At 41.0% G+C, this 17,419-nt stretch overlaps 1 protein-coding gene across 2 annotated transcripts in view; it reads left to right on the forward strand.

Annotated features, from left to right (window-relative positions):
* uvrag (UV radiation resistance associated gene) overlaps positions 1-17,419 on the forward strand; it is a 438,674-nt gene that overhangs the window by 145,578 nt on the left and 275,677 nt on the right. For both annotated transcript variants that reach the window (XM_072262586.1, XM_072262587.1), the window contains exon 8: positions 8,945-9,071. In XM_072262586.1, coding sequence (XP_072118687.1) covers positions 8,945-9,071 — 127 coding nt within the window. The remainder of the gene's footprint in view (positions 1-8,944; positions 9,072-17,419) is intronic.

Raw genomic sequence — 17,419 nt, forward strand, 5'->3', positions numbered from 1 at the left:
TTCCCAATGGTGGCCTGCAGTCTATTGGAGGGAAGGAGTGCCTTACACTTTCTTTGGTAGAGACGTATCTCCACCTCGCCATCCAGGAAAAATCATTAATGTAATGCAAAAAGTGAACAAAAATAGTGAGGTACTGTTCATGGGGTCACTGTCCGTTCATAAATCTGATGGCAAAAGGGAAGAAGCTGTTCTTAAAACTCTTCTCTGGTCTTCTTTCAATGATGCATCTTCCTTTAAATAAGGTGACCATGTTAGCACCTTGTGGTCAAACTAACACCATCTACAGTTATAGTATAATTACTTTTATATTCCAGTCCTCCTGAAAAACAACTATCGTCTCCTCTGATTACCTGTTGCAAACATATGCTATCCTCCTTTGCTCCATGCAAGGGGGGTCAAAAACTGAGTGACTGTGCAAGAAGAGGACTAGTGAGGGAAGCCATCAAGGGGCATATGACAGCTGAGATGGGAGAGACTGCACATACAGCAACTGTTACCTGGGTGCTTTACCAGTTGCAGCTTTATGGGCGAGTGGCAAAGAGAAAGTCACTGTTGAAAAAAACTCACGTGAAATCTCAACTACAGTTTGCCTGAAGGCATGTAGGAGATTCTGAAGTCAGCTGGAAGAAGGTTCTATGTCCTGATAAAGCCAAAATTGAGCTTTTTGGCCATCAGACTAAATGCTATGTTTGGCATAAGCCAAACACCACACATCATCAAAAACATACTGTCCCTACCGTGAGGCATGGTGGTGGTTGTATCGTGCTGTAGGGATGGTTCACTGCAGCGGACCCTGGAAGGCTTGTGAAGGTAGAGGGTAAAGCTACACAGGAATGTCTTAAAAACAGCATTGTTAATGTCATGGAGTGGCCAAGTCAGAGTCCAGACCGCGATCCAATTGAGAATTTGTGGCTGGACTTGAAAAGGGCTGTTCACTCAGGATCCCCAAGCAATCTGACAGATCTTGAGCAGTTTTTAATGAGAAAATTGCAGTGTCCAGAAGTGCAAAGCTGATAGAGACCTATCCACGTGAATCAAGGTGGTAATTGCTGCCAAAAGTGCATCTACTAAATACTGACTTGAAGGGGGTGAATACTAATGTAATAAATTATTTTGTGTTTCATATTTGTAATTAATTTAGATCACTTTGTAGAGATCTGTTTTCACTTTAACAAGGGAATATCTTTCTATTAATCAGTGTCAGAAAAGCCAAATTAAATCCACTGTGATGTAGTGTTGTAAAACATTAAACCACTTTTGCACAGTACGGTAATAACTTTATGTATTGCACAGCACTGCTGCCACAAAAAACAAATTTCATGACGTATGTAAGTGATGAGAAACCTGATTCTGATATGGGTCTTTATTGTGGATTGAGAGTGGGAAGGGGATAGGGAGAGGTGAATCATGGTTGGGAAAAGGGAAAGGGAGAGGGGAGGGATCGGAAAGCACCAGAGAGATGTTCTGTAATGATCAATAAGTTAATTGTTTGTAATCAAGTGACGTTGCCTGGTGTCTCAGGGCTGGGTGTGTTTGCACTCACGCCACCTTCCTCCCCTGACACTCCTTCTCTGCCATCTGTCCCACAACACTTCAGCCTTGCCATTCCCAATATTCTTTGCTCCCACCAGATTTACATACTTGCTCTCCAGTCCACATTGACAAATACAGTACTGTGTAAAAGTCTCAGGTACCCAAGCTAAATATATGTCAGAATCAGGTTTAATGTCATCGGCGTATGTCATGAAATATATATATAAAATAAGTAGTGCAAGAAGAGCAAAAGAAATTTTAAAAAGTAATGTAATGTTCGTAGGTTCATTCTGTATTCATATATCTGATGATGGAGGGGACAAAGTTGTTTCTAAAATGTTATATAAGAACATAAGGAATAGGAGCAGGAGTAGGCCATCTGGCCTGTCGAGCCTGCTCCACCATTCAATAAAGTCATGGCTGATCTGGCCATGGACTTATCTCCACCTACCTGCCTTTTCCCTATAATCCTTAATTCCCCTACCATGCAAAAAAAAACCCATCCAAACTTGTCTTAAATATATTTACTGAGATAGGCTCCACTGCTTCATTGGGCAGAGAATTCCACAGATTCACCACCCTTTGGGAAAACAATTCCTCCTCATCACCTTAAATTTACTCCCACGAATCTTGAAGCTATGTCCCCTAGTTCTTGTCTCACCTACCAGTGGACACAACTTTCCTGCCTCTATCTTACTTACCCTTTCATAATTTTGCATGTTTCTATAAGATCTCCTTTCATTCTGCTGAATTCCAACAAATTCAATTCAATCCCAGGCGACATAATCTTTCCTCATAGTCTAACCCCCTCATCTCTGGGATCAACCTAGTGAACCTCCTCTACACCACCTCCAAAGCCAGTATATCCTTCCTCAAGTAAGGAGACCAGAACAGTACTCCAGATGCGACCTTACCATTGTCCTATACAGTTGCAACATAACCTCCCTGCTCTTAAATTCAATCCCTCTACCATTTGCCTTCTTGATAGCCTGCTGCACCTGCAAACCAGCCTTTTGTGATTCATGCACAAGCACACCATGCTGCAATCCCTCTGCACAACAACATGCTGCAATCTGTTGAGTGTGTCTTCAGGCTCTTGTACCTCTTCTCTGATGGTAGCAATGAGAAGGAGGCATGTCCTTGGTGATGGGGTTTGTCAAGAATGGATGCCACCTTTTCAAGGCATTGCATTTTGATGATAGCCTTGATGCAATGGAGGCTAGTGCTCCAGTTGGCTGCTTTTTTTCAATCCTCTGCAGTGACCCCTCCATACCAGATGGTGATGCAACCATGTGGAATGCTCTCCATGGTGCAGCAGTATACCTTTGTGACTGTCTTTGGCGACATACCAAGTCTCCTCAAACTCCTACTGGAATGTAGCTGTTACCGTGCCTTCTTTGTAATTGCCAGTCATGGTGCTCAGTTCCTCCAGTGCCAGCTGAATGTTTGTCGGGGTTGAATGTACAACACAACCAGGACAATGGAGGAAAACTCTCTTGCCAAGTACAAAGGATCTTAACATCTTTACTCTCCAATTCCCTTTATTATTTAAGATAGCATTCTTCTCTCCTTAGCCTGCCCTTTCTGAGCATTAGGTGCCCTGGAATATTTAATTCCAAGTCATTATCATGGTATAATTGTACCAAACCCATTTGTCCCTAATTGTTCCATTATTTTGTCTATTTTGATGAAAACTTCAAGCATCCTTTAGCTCTTCACTTCTTTCGCTTTTTCTTTGGCTGTTTACTGACACACAATTACTGTCAAGCAATAGTCACTTTCTATCTCACTGCTTATTACTCAGATGGTGATTTTGTTCTTATACCCTTGATCTTTTCTTATAAGTTTTAAATTTGAACCAATCTTTATTAGGATTGATGTCTCAAATATAGCCAGAGCCATCAGATTCATCAGGAAACTGGCCTCAGCCCATCCAAATAAAATGGCCAAATTTACTGAAGGGTCTTGGCTTGAAATGGTCTTTTTTCCTTTCCTTGGATGCTGACCTAGCTGCTGAGTTCCTCCATCATTTTCAGAATCAGGCTTAATGTCACTGGCGTATGTCATGAAATTTGTTGTTATGCGACAGCAGTACATTGCAATACACAATAAAACTGTAAATTACAGTAAGTGTATACATTTTAAAAAGTTCAATTAAATAACGCAAACACGAGAAAATCTGCAGATGCTGGAAATTCAAGTAATACACACAAAATGTTGGTGGAACGCAGCAGGCCAGATAGCATCTATGGAAAAGAGTGCAGTTGACATTTCAGGCCGAAGCCCTTCAGATTTACAGCATCTGCTGATTTTCTCTTGTTTGAGATATTTTGATGAGTTGTTTTAAGAAAGAGCAGCATGATAGTATAGTAACTCTCACAAGAGTTTTACAGATCAGCGATCACCAATCTGGGTTCGATTTCTGCCACGGTCTGTAAGGGATTTCTGTGTGTTCTATGTTACCACATGGGTTTTCACCCACGTTGCCAACAGGTACGGGTTAGGGTTAGTAAGTTGTGGAGATACTATATCGGTGTTGTAAGCATGGCAGCATTTCCGGTCTCCCCCAGCATAACCTTGGACTGTGTTGGCAATTGACACTCAAGTGATACATTTGACTGTAAGCATGTAACAAATAAAGCTAATCTTTAATTTTAAAAACTGCTATCAGAGCCATCTGATTCATTGTGTAACTGGCATCAGTCCATCCAAATAAATGGCCATCCTTAGGACCATGCATATGGATATCTGTATTATTACAATCTGTTTATCTGTTCAGGACTCAATAGAAATTCAGAGGTTACTTTTGATTATGAAATTGTCCTTGAGAAGGCAAGTGTTTTGATAAGTTATTTTAAGAAAGCATGAGATATGTTTTGTCTTCGACACCATCAAGAACTTTGGAGAACTTCCACCCATAGCTTCCAATCTCATAGTTCCCTTACCCCACACTTCTCATTTCTACCGCTGACCCAAGATCCACAAATCTGACTGTCTTGGGTAGGCTCATTGTCTCTGCCTGTTCCTGCTCCATTGAACTTGTGTCTGCATACTTGAACTCCGTTCTGTCTCCATTCCCACCCACATCCGTAACATTTCACATGCTTTTGATTTCCTCAATAACTTTCAATTCCCTGGCCCTGACCACCTCATTTTCACCATGAATGTTCAGCCCCTAATCACTTCTAACCCTGTCAAGAAGGCCTTATAGCTCTCTGCTTCTTTTTCAACAAAAGACCCAACCAGTTTCCCTCCATCACCACCCTCTTCCATCTGGCAAAACTGATCCCCACTGTTAATAAATTTTTCTTTGGCTCCTCCCACTTTCTTAAAACCCTGAGAGGTAGCCACGGGCACCTGCATGGGCTCCAGCTGTCCAGGTGCAGCTTCATGCACCCATGCTGAGCTCATCAATCTCATCAACTTTGCCTCCATCTTCCACCCTGCCCTTAAGTTCACTTGGTCCATTTCTGACAACTTTTTCCCCCTTTCTTGATCTCTCTGTTTCCACCTCTGGAGACAAATCATTGACTGACATCTTTTATAAACCTACTGATTCCCATGGATATTTTGACTATGCCTCCTCCTACTCTGTCTTTTGTAAAAACTCTTATTCCCTTTTCTGAGTTTCTTCATCTCTGCCTCATCTGTTCCCTGGATGAAGCTTTCCTTTCCAGCAGAGTAGAGATGCCGTCTTCCTTCTAAAAGTGGGGTTTCCCTTCCTCCCTGATTGATGCTGCCCTCACCTGCTTCTCCATTTCCTGAACATCAGCAGTCACCCTATTTTCCTGCCACCTGAACAGGGATAGAGTTCCTCTTGTCCTCACCTACTACCCCATGTATCCAACAGGTCATTCACTGCAACTTTAACTATTTTCAATAGGGTCATACCAACAAACAGAGCTTTACCTCCCCCCCCCCCCCCCACCCCACTGCCCGCTTTCCACAGGGGTCGCTCTCTCTGTGATTCCCTTGTCCATTCTTCGCTCCCCACTAATATCTTTGCAAGTGACGGAAGTGCTATACCTGCTTATTTACCCCCCCCCCACCTCCATTCAGGGCCCCAAACAGTCCCTCCAGGTGAGACAACACTTGACCTGTGAATCTCTTGGTGTCTTTTACTGTATCTGGTGCTCCCGATGCAGTCTCCTCTACATTGGTGAGACCCAACATAAATTGGGAAACCCTTTTGTCAAGCAGCTCTGCTTCATCCTCCAAAAGTGGAATTCCCTTGTGGCCAATCATTATAATTCCTGTCACCAATCCCATTTTGAGAATCCTCTTTTGCTATGATGAGGCCATCTCGTGGTCAGTGAGCAACACCTCTTATCCATCTAGTTAGCCTCCAACCTGATGGCATGAACAACCATTTTGTCTGGTAATTTATTTATTTATTTTTACTCCCTGCTTCCCATTTCTTCTATTCCCCCCCTCCCCCAGCCTCTTATCTCTTCTCCTCACCTGCCTTTCACTTCCCCCTGGTGCCCCTCCTTTTTCCCTTTTTCCTGTGGTTCACTCTCCTCTCTTGTCAGATTCTTCCTTCTCCAATCCTTTACCTTTCCCACCCACCTGGCTTCTCGTATCACCTTCCAGCAGTCTTCCACCCACCTTTTTATTCTGCCCATCTTCCCCCTTCCTTACCAGTCCTGATGAAGGGTCTCGGCCTGAAACGTTGACTGTTTATTCATTTCCATAGATGCTGCCTGACCTGCTAGGTCCTCCAGCATTTTCCGTATGTTTATGATTACAAATGGAAAGGACCTTCACCATCTAGGATGTGTCCTCTTCCCATTACTACCATCAGGGAGACAGTACAGGAACCTGAAGATGAATACTCAATGTTTTAGGAACAGCTTCTTCTCCTCCACCATCAGATTATTGAAGGGTCCATGAAACCATGAACACTAACTCATTATTCCTCTTTTGTATTGTGTTATGGAAATGCTTTTATGTCTTGCACTGTTCTGTTACAGAGCATGACATATGTCAATGCTAATAAACTTGATTCTGATTGAGATCTTATCCAAGAATAGAACATGTCTGTACTAACTTTGATGGCAATCTAATGTAATCCTGTCTGCCTGCACATAGTCAATATTCCTCTAATCCTTGTTTGTTCAAATGTAAAATGTGTTCTTGCCCAGAATCAAAATGGGGACCTTTCCTGTATGAGGCAAATGCAATAACTGCCAGACCAGAAAGCATGAAGGAAATAAAATCAATCAGGTTTGTTATCATTGTCTTAGATGACATGAAGTTTGTTTTGTGACTGCTGTACGTTGCTTGGGGGAAGAAGAGATGACGGACATCAAACATGTTGGAGTGGTTTATAGAATAACAGTGGCAGTATACACTGGATTCTGGTTGATTGGATCATTGGTTAATCGGGCTAGCCGCTTATTTGGGAGAACTGTCAAAGATTGTAGAATGCATGAAGCTGGAAAAGGCTGCAAAAGCATTTCTAAAGACCTGTGTGTTCATCAGTCCACAGTAAGAGAAATTGTCTACAAATGGTGGAAATTCATTACTGTTGCTACTGTCCCTAGGAGTGGGCATCCTGCAAAGATCATACCAAGAGCTCGATGTGGAATGCTGAAGGAGGTGAAAAAGAACCCAAGGGTAACAACAAAAGACCTGTAGAAATCTCTATAGAACTTGCTAAAGTCTCTGTTCATGTGTCCACTATGAAAAAAACTCTGAAAAAGAATGGCGTTCATGGAAGGACATCACAGAGAAAACGACCTCTCTCCATTAAAAAAAAACATTGTTGCACATCTCAAGTTTGCAAAAGGCCACCTGGATGTTCCACAGTGCTTCTGGGACAATGTTCTGTGGACGGATGAGATAAAGGTTGAACTTCTTGGCAGAAGTGCACACCGCTATGTTTGGAGGAAAAAGAGCACCACACACCAAAACCAAAACCTCATTTCAACTGTAAAGCATGGTGGAAAGAACATCATGGCTTTGGGCTGCTTTGCTGCCTCAGTGCCTGGACAGTTTGCAGTCTTTGAGGGAACAATGAATTCAAAATTGTATCGACATTTACAGGGGAATGTCAGGGTAGTGGTCTGTCACCTGAAGCTTAATGCAAGTTGGATGATGCAACAAGACAATGATCGGAAACACAAGAGTAAATCAACAAGAGAATGGTTTAAAAAGAAGAAAACTCGTGTTTTGGAATGGCCAAGTCAGAATCCAGACCTTAACCCAATTGAGATACTGTGGCATGACCTTAAGAGGGCTGTTCATGCAAGATATCCCAGAAATATTGATGAACTGGAACAGTTTTGTATGGAAGAATGGTCTAAAAAAAAAACCCCTTACCCCTGTGCAAATCTGATCAGCAGCTACAGGAAACATTTTGTGGAGATTATTGTTGTTAAAGGAGGTCTGCCATTCATCAAATACAAGGGTTCAGATACTTTTTTCCAGTCTGGACTGTGAATGATTAAACAATGTGTTCAAAAAAGACATGAAAACTACAGTTGTTTGTGTGTTATTAGTTTAGGCAGATTGTGTTTGTCTATTATTGTAATTTAGATGAAGATTCAACCACATTTTGTGAGTATTTAATGCTGAAAATGAGGTAATTGCAAAGGGTTCTCAAACTTATTCTTGTAACTGTCTGTGCTTAATACTTTTGATTAGTACTATGAAGGAATCTGAAGAATTTTTTTAAAAATCCGGATGTTTCAATCTATACCAGCGGGGATAACTGAGACCTTTCTTTGAATTATTGCTCATAAATTGGCACATCTGCTGAGAGGGTTGGTGTGCTCGTGTAGCCAAAATTGTCATATTTTGTTGCAAAATTCAAGGACTGTGATCTCCAAATGTAAGTTAGAGGATGTTCATGAGAATAAATCCAAGAATGAAAGGGTTAACTTATGAGGAATATTTAGTGACTCTGGGCATGTGCTTGCTGGAGTTTAGAAGAATGAAGGGGGTTCATTCATGAAAGGCTTAGTTAGAGTGGATGTGGAGAGGATGTTTCCCATAGTGGGAGAGTCTAGTACCAGAAGGCACAACCTTGGAAAAGAAGGATGTCCCGTTAGAACAGAATGAGGAGGAATTTTTTTCAGCCAGAAAGCGGTGAATTTGTGGAATTTATTGCCACAGACTGCTGTGAAGGCCAAGTCATTGGGTATGTTTGAAGCAGAGGTTGATAGGTCTTGATCAGTAAGAGAATCGATGGTAATGGGGAGAAGGTGGGAGAACAGAGTTGAGTGGGTTAATAAATCACCCATTATGGAATGGCAGAGCAGACTTGATGAGCTGAATGGCCTAATTCTGCTCCTGTGTCTTATGGTCAATTTCTAGCGTGGCTATCTGCATTCAAGTATGGAAGTTTTGATGAGCTAAGGTGATGATTGATGGAAGTAAAAGGGTTTCACTATTCTCTTCCCATTAGAAAAAGGAGCAGGAGCATTTACAGCTGAAGATCGTGGTGCTTCGAAATGAACTCGAGAGACAGGAGAAGGCACTGGGCCGTGAGCTGGAGATGTTGCAAAAGGAACTGATTGCATTCCATGACAAGGGTGAGCCTATATTTTACAGAAATACCTGGATTTATTTTGTTTTTGATATTGGCAAAGCTACAAATCCTGTAATATTGATGTGTGTCAGCTGAAGACAAAGTAAGCCTTTGAGCTTTTTTTTATAGGATCATAAAACATAGAGCAGTAAGCATAATATAGGCCCTTTGGCCGATGATGTTGTCCTGACCTTTCAACCTACTCCAGGATCAATTTAACTCTTTTCTCTCACATAGCAATCATTTTTCTTTCATCCATGTGCCTGTCTAAGACCTGTACAATATAGATCATAGGGCAGCACAGTACATGCCCTATGGTCCATGATGTTGTGCCAACTTTATAACCTACTCTAAGGTCAAGCTTGCCCTTCTTTCCTACATAGCCGTCCATTTTTTTTCATCCATGTGCCTGTCTAAGAGTCTCTTAAATGTTCTGATGTATTTGATTCTACCATCCCCTTGATAGCGCATTCCATAAGCCCATGTACATGTTAATCATACGCCTAACATCCCTACATCCCTCCAATCACCAAAAAATTATGCCCCTGGTATTGGCCATTTCCACCCTGAGAAATTGTCTCTGGCTCACCTCTCTCTCTCTCTCTGCATTTTATCATCTTGTGCCTGTCTATCAATTCACTTCTCATCCTCCTGCTGCATTTTACAATGCAGAAGATAAGACACTCATATTAACTGTTCGGATGAAAATAGTAGCTATTGTCTGAGCAGATGGTACTGAACATGAGAACATCTCCAGTTTTTGCCAACTTAGTTGATTAATGGGAGAAAAATGTGGTCTTGTAAACACAAGAGATTCTGCAGATGCTTGAGAAACTCAGCAGGTCAGACAGCATCTGCCAAGAGGAATAAAAAGAATCCTGATGAAGGGTCTCAGCCCGAAACGTCAACGGTTAATCTCCGTCCATAGGTACTGCCTGATCTGTTGGGTTCCTCCAGCACGACATGTGTATCGCTCTAGATTTCCAGCATCTGCAGTACCTCTTGTATCAAAGAGTGGCCTAAAAATGGTGTTCTCATTGTCATGGCAATCAATAGATGATTCTTTTTCTGATTCATATTCAAGATTTAACTGTTGTCAATAACAGTTTTAAACTGTCTTTCTGAGACATCAGTGAAATATTTGCATTTGCCCATCAAGATTTGGGACCATTTTGATTTAAATTGACTTTATTTTGTTTTACACAGCGTCTGGAAAAGTTTGTCTCTAGTGCTATCACTCATCCTCAGTTCTGTGTTGAGCACTGTGTGTTAAGTACGTATTAGAAAAGTGTGTAAGTTGGAATTGGCCTAGACTGTAGCTGGTTAGCATGAAATTATTAAGTAACTGAAGATGATAATTGTTGGAAATCCCACATTTTCTCAATTTGGATAGGAATCAAATCCTTTAGTGTGACGGGTTGCTATTAATGTAGATATCACTGGAATATATTTAGTTAAAATTGGTGAAATGCCTAACGCAAAGCCCTCTCTAGTGAGTTGAATTAAAATGTGATTGAGATCATTAATTCTCACAAATCAGCCTAAGGTATTATGTTTAATATGTGCGAGTTGCAACCGTCGACACTTACAACTTATAATTGCCTTTATAAAGCATTTCTCGCGATTGTGCAAATGGTTTTAGTTTCTTCAAAAAACAAAATCTTGAGGGCTGTAATGACCATATTAGAAGGAAATAATGAACAAAATTGAAACAATGATTTTGTGCCCCAAGAGATGGTGTTTTTAAGAGGTAATGGTATCCAAAAGGATTTTTGTAAGTTTTATAATCCATGTGCATTCGGATAGAAGACTGCTCAGTCTTGTTTTCAATGGGATAAGAGGAAACAACTGTGTACAGTCCCTCTGTTTTTGAGGTTTTTTAGCTATTTCATTATTTATCTGGTTTTCTTTTGTCTCTAAAAAGGCACTTTGCTGTCATCAAGTTAGTATCAGATGTCAGCTCTTCATTATCAAAAGTAAGATAAAATCGCCTTGAGGAAGAAAGGAAATTGGTTTTGTCAGTGTATTGCAGAGTAACAAATGGATTAGGGAGGAGGTGAACTAGATAGAATTACTGAAGTTGGAACAGTTCCAGTTTGGGAATGCTGTACTTACCTGTAACACGCTTATATCAGTATTCTCTGAATGATAAAACTATGCACTCTGTGGCCACCTCGTGCATTTCTGTGGTCTTCTGCTGTTGTGGCCTGCCCACTTCAAGGTTTGACATGTTATGCGCTGTTCACACACCATTGTTTTAATAATGGTTATTTGAGTTACTGTTGCCTTTCTGTCAGCTTGAACCAAACTGGTCATTCTCCTCTGACCTTTCTCATTAACAAGGCGTTTTCACTCACTGGACTGCTGCTCACAGGATATTTTTTTTTTGTTTTTCACTCCATTCTCTGTACACTCTCAAGTCTGTTGTACATAAATATGCCAGGAGATCAGCGGTTTTTGAGATACTCAAATCATCCCATCTGGCACCAACATGTAGATCACATTTCTTTCCCCATTCTAATGTTTGGTCTGAACAACAACTGAACCTCTCGACTTTCTTCTGTGCACTGAATTGTGCCACATGATTGGTGATTAGATATTTGTATTAACAAGCAGGTTTAGGAGTGTACCTAATAAAGTGGCCACTAAGCTTATAGAAAAGTTGCAAGAACTGAAGAGGGTGAATACAAACAACTTGTTCTGCAAATGCTCCTGAAATCATCCTAACAATTTACCCGTTCGTGTTAAGTGGACTGTTTATCACATAAGAACATAAAAGAGGAAAGCTAAATTTAGCATGCAAATCACTATTTGATTCTTTAGTCGGATTTCCTATCTCTGTTCAGGTATGGTGAAAATACAGGACCATTGACTTGTTAGCAGTTTTGATTTTTCTTTTTGATCCCAATTGAATAGAGTGCTAGAAATAATGGTGGAGGTTTTGATGCCAAGAAGCATCAATCTAACAGTAACTTATAGTCAGAATGGAAAGTTGCTTTTTTTTTTATTTAGTTTTTTTTAATGATACAATGCCGAACAGGCCCTCCCAGCCCAAGAGCTGCAATGCCCACCAACCCACTTATTTAACCCGTGCCTACTTGCAGGACAATTTACATTGACCAATTAATCTACTAATTGGTATATCTTTGGATTATGGGAGGAAACTGGATCACTCAGAGGAAACCCATGTGGTCATGGCGAGAATGTACAAATTCCTTACAGACGATGTGGGAATCGAACCCTGAACTGTAATAACATCGTACTAGCCACGACCGTGCCCTCCTTCCACAGTTTCAGTCACTTTGGTACAATGGGTGCTTTAAAAAGTTAACAAAATTATGGCTCACAAAGAAGCTTGCTTTTTTAATTTATGGGATGTACTTTGATAAAAACAATTACACTTTGATTTAATTTACCAACTTGCACATTGGTCATGTAGGTAGAAACATTTGTGAAGTATGTTTTATCTTTGTGGTAGACTGACAGCTAGTGAAGGTTTGGCATAACTTCACCGGATTAGGCCTTGCTAGATAAATGATGTTAAGGCCCTGTGTTGCCAGTATCCAAGTACATGATCAGATTGGTGGCATTCATGCAAGTAGTTAAGAGTTGCAAGCATTCAGAACTGGCTGGAGACACGAGATTGTAGATGGTAGTCTGGCTAAGGAATTTGCTGGTCTCTAGGACATGGAACAGTACAGCACAGGAACAGACCCTTTGTCTCATAATGTTGTGCTGAACAACTAATCTAATCCTGTCTGCCTACACAATGTCCATTTCTTTGTTTTCCTCACATTCATGTGCCTATCTGAAAGACTCTTAGAAGTCCCTAATGTACCTGCCTCTACCACCACCCCTGGCAGTGCAGGCCAGACACCCACCACTCTCTGTGTGGGGAAAAAAAACACCTGCCCCCTACATCTCCTTTGCAATTACCAACTTTCACCTTCCATGCATACCCTCTGGTATTCAAATTCGTGTTTAATTGTCATTCCAACATACATGAATACCCATGACTACAGCCAAATGAAAGTGTTACTCCAGGGCCAAGGTGGAAACACTGTCTCAACAGTCACGCACAGAGCACAAGGCACATATAGCACATATGAGTTGGTTGGTTCATTGCTGTAAATTGATGTGCAGGGTTAAAGCTTTGGATAGCTAAAGGAATTCAAAATTTTTTAGTACAAAAGTCTTTGTATCTTTCCTGCAAATATACAAATTTTCCTTTTTTACACTGTAGTTTCTTTTTGTGTTGTTCTGCCTAACATTTTTTCTCCAGTCTTGCTGAACGGTTTTGGCCAGAATATTTTCCATATTTGCTGCTTGACCTTCTGAGTTCGTCCAGCATTTTGTGTGTGTTACTTGGATTTCGAGTATCTGCAGATTTTCTGTTGATTGTGGACATGCTGTATTGGCACTGGAATATGTGACGACACTTAAGGGCTTCCCCAACGCATCCTTGGGTGTGCTGGTTGTTGATGCAAACAATGCATTTCACTGTATGTTTTAATATGCATGTGATAAATGAATGAATCGGAATCTGAGGAGGTACAGGAGCCTGAAGAGACACACTCAATGATTTAGGAATAGCTTCTTCCCCTCAACGATCAGATTTCTGTATGTTTCGACATACTTGTGATAAATAACTAAGAATATGAAGCATTGCCACATCTCTGCCCACTCACTTATCAGTTTGTACTGTTCTCGTGTTTATGATTTTCTGCTCTACTGCAAAGTCTCTTTAAGGGATGCCTATGCTGAAGAGGGTTAAATTTTCTCTTCAAGGGGAGTTTGCTGAGACTCCTCTCACTGTTCCCCCTACCCACCCCTCCCCATGATCTCTGCGTCACCTATCACCTTCTAGCTTTCTTCCTTCCCTCGCACCCCCCCCCCCCACCTTTTTATTCTGGCATCTCTACCTTCCTTTCCGGTCCTGAAGAAGAGACTCGGCCTGAAACGTCAACTGTTCATTTTTTTTTTCCACAGATGTTGCCTGACTTTCTGGATTCCTCCAGCATTTTATGTGTGTTGCTTTGGATTTCCAGTGTCTGCAGACTTTTTCATGTTTGTAGTTTGTACTATTTGTCCTCATTCAAGGCATTGATAGATAAGCAAATTATTATATTTTAAAACCTGGCAATATAATTGTAAAAGTTAAAATATTTGCTCAACAGTAAATTATGTTCATTTTTTTGGATCAGTTAGACCCTTACTAATTTTTTGAATTTGGTCTCAATCCTTCTCATTACAAATGTAGGGACAAACTGAGGAATTCAGATTTTCCAAGGCATGGGAATTTACTTGTATAATTAATCCACAGTCTCAATCACTTAGATCACATTTCTCCTGATGTTTGGTCTGAACGGAACAACAACTGACCATGTCTGTAGGTAGTGCCACGGTAGCGTAACGTTTAGCGCAACGCTATTACAGTTTGGGGCGTCGGAGTTCAGTTCTGGTGTCCACAGTAAGAATGCTTCTATGCCTTTCCCGTGAGCATGTGGGTTTCCTCCGGGTGCTCTGGTTTCCTCCTACGTTTCAAAGGTGTACCAGTTAGTAGGTTAATTGGTCATTGTAAATTGTCCTGCGATTAGGCTGGTGTTAAATCGGCGAATTGTTGTGTGGCGCGACTCTGTGAGGCAGAAGGGCCTCTTCCATGCTGTATATCTAAAGAAATAAATAATACACTGAGTTACTGCCACATGATTAGCAAATTAGGTATCTGCATTAAAGTACAGTTGTACCTAATAAAGTGGCCACTGATTGTATTTTTTTCCTCTTGCGTGAAAGAACTTGTATTTTTCAGAGTGAAAGCTTGTTAGGTGAATTTTTCCGTTTTGTTGAAACGTGATCAGGAAGGGTGGGTGTCAGCTCTGAACCTGTTGCATCACCACCTTGAAATCAGATCCACAGGCTGTTGTTCAAGTTAGCCACAGTCTTTTTTAAAAAAGGAGGATGTTTCTACTTGGCTCCAGTATCGCCTGTGGCTAGTTGCTATTGTATTTTTCTATCTTTCCTGCTTATCTTCTACAACTGTGCATTTAAAAACAAAAGTCCAAATCCTTCTGCCTCTTGTGATTGTATTCCAGTGACATGTTGAGGACATGTTCAATGGCGAGCTGCCAAAATCCTCAGTTCCATCTGAATAACTGAATTCAGATCCTAAAGCGGAATTGGAAAAATAAAGCAATTTCTAATTTCTTCGCTTTATCTGAACCAGGAATTTCCATGTTAATAGAAATTCTAAAAACCAGATACTTGCTGACTGCTTGTGCTGCTGCCTGTTGGAGCTATCTGCAAGTAACTGATTTTCAGAATTACTATTAATGTGGAAATTCTTGATCCAGATAGAGCAGGGAAATCAGAAACTGAATTCCAATGGGTGGATCGGAAATAGTGTGAAAATTACTTGTGTGGAATTAGCGTCTTTTAGTTTTAGTTGACAGATAGCTTGTACACCTGTAAAGCAGTGGTCCCAACCACTGGGCCGCGGGCCGGTATCGGGCCACAAAGCATGTGCTACCGGGCCGCGAGGAAACGATATGAGTCAGCTGCACCTTTCCTCATTCCCTGTCGCGCACTGTTGAACTTGAACATAGGGTTGCCAACTATCCCGTATTTGCCGGGACATCCCGTATATTGGGCTAAATTGGTTTGTCCCATACGGGACTGCCCTTGTCCTGTATTTCCCCCGCTAAGGTAGAGCGTTCCTATGAAGCCTTTCATGCCAAAATGGCATAAAGCGAAGAAGCAATTACCATTAATTTATATGGGAAAAATTTTTGAGCGTTCCCAGACCCAAAAAATAACCTACCAAATCATACCAAATAACACATAAAGCCTAAAATAACACTAACATATAGTAAAAGCAGGAATGATATGATAAATACACAGCCTATATAAAGTAGAAATAATGTATGTACAGTGTAGTTGGGAAGATTAAGCCAAAACCGATTTGTGGAAAAAAAAAGGCATGTACACGCATGTGCACACAGGTGCCCGCGCAAGGCTTCATGGTCATGGTAGTCTGTCTCGGGGTAAACACAATTGTCCGGTATTTGACTGCTACATTTTTCCCCTTATTTGGGAGTGAGAAAGTTGGCAACGCTGACTGTAAAAGATATGTTGAGGTGAGTTTAACCCTACTTGAACACCCACCCCCAGGTCGGCCGGTCCACAAGAATATTGTCAATATTAAACTGGTCCGTGTTGCAAAAAAGGTTGGGGACCCCTGCTCTAAAGCCTACTAGGTCATTACAGAAAGAAAACTGAAATTAAACATAGTATCAATTAAATATAGTATCAAGAATCATGAGTAACATTTTCTTTCTTTAGTGACTGAGTGGGCTTTAATTGTAATTCCTGTAAATAATAATACATGTAATTTTTTTGCACGTGTTAGGAGTTTGCTGTGGTATGTTGGCGTGGCATGCAACAAAAAACTGCAAGAATTACGTAAAAATGCTAGAGATTAAAGTACGGATATGGAATAAAATGTGCATTGGCCTTCATAAATCAGAGTACTGAGTACAGAAGCTGGGATGTTATGGTGAAGTTGTGTGAGATATTGGTGAGTTGATAATTTTAAAAAGGAAGATTTAAAAAGGTACACTTTATTTGTCACACACACATCGAAACATATTGTGACATGTCATTTGTGTCAACAGCCAACATGGTTTGAGAATTGTGCTGGGCAGATGGCGAGTGTTGCCTTGTTTCTGGTGCCAATTTAGCATACCCACAACTCATTAACACTAACCGTACATCTTTGGAATGTGGGAGGAAACCGGGGCACCATGGGGGGAACATACAAATTCCTTACAGACAACAGCAGGAATCTAACACCGATTGGTGATCGCTGGTGCTGTAAAGCGATAGTGCTGACTACTACACTATGTATCGGGTGAAGTTTTAGTTACCTAACTACAGGAAAGATATCAATAAGATTGAAAGAGCACGGAGAAAAATTTTCAAGGATGTTGCTGAGAATGAGTACCTGTGTTATACAAAAAGGTTGAATAGGTTAGGACGTTGTTCCTTGGAGCGTAGAAGAATGAGGGGAGATTTGATAGAGGTGTACAAAGTTATGAGGGGTACAGATAGGGTAAAAGCAAGCAGGTTTTTTTTCCACTGAGTTTGGGTGAAAATAGAATTAGAGGTGATAGTTTGAGGGTGAAAGGTGAAATACTTAAGGGGAATGTCTTCACTCGGAGGATGGTGTGAGCATGGAATAAGTTGCCAGCAAAAGTCGTGCATGTGGGTTCGATTGCGACATTCAAGAGAAGTTTGGATAGGTACATGGATAGGAGGGTTATGTAGGGGGAGGTGTTTCATTGCATGTCAGAGATT

The sequence above is a fragment of the Mobula birostris genome, chromosome 7 (assembly GCF_030028105.1).
Source record: "Mobula birostris isolate sMobBir1 chromosome 7, sMobBir1.hap1, whole genome shotgun sequence".
Taxonomy (NCBI): Eukaryota; Metazoa; Chordata; class Chondrichthyes; order Myliobatiformes; family Myliobatidae; genus Mobula; species Mobula birostris.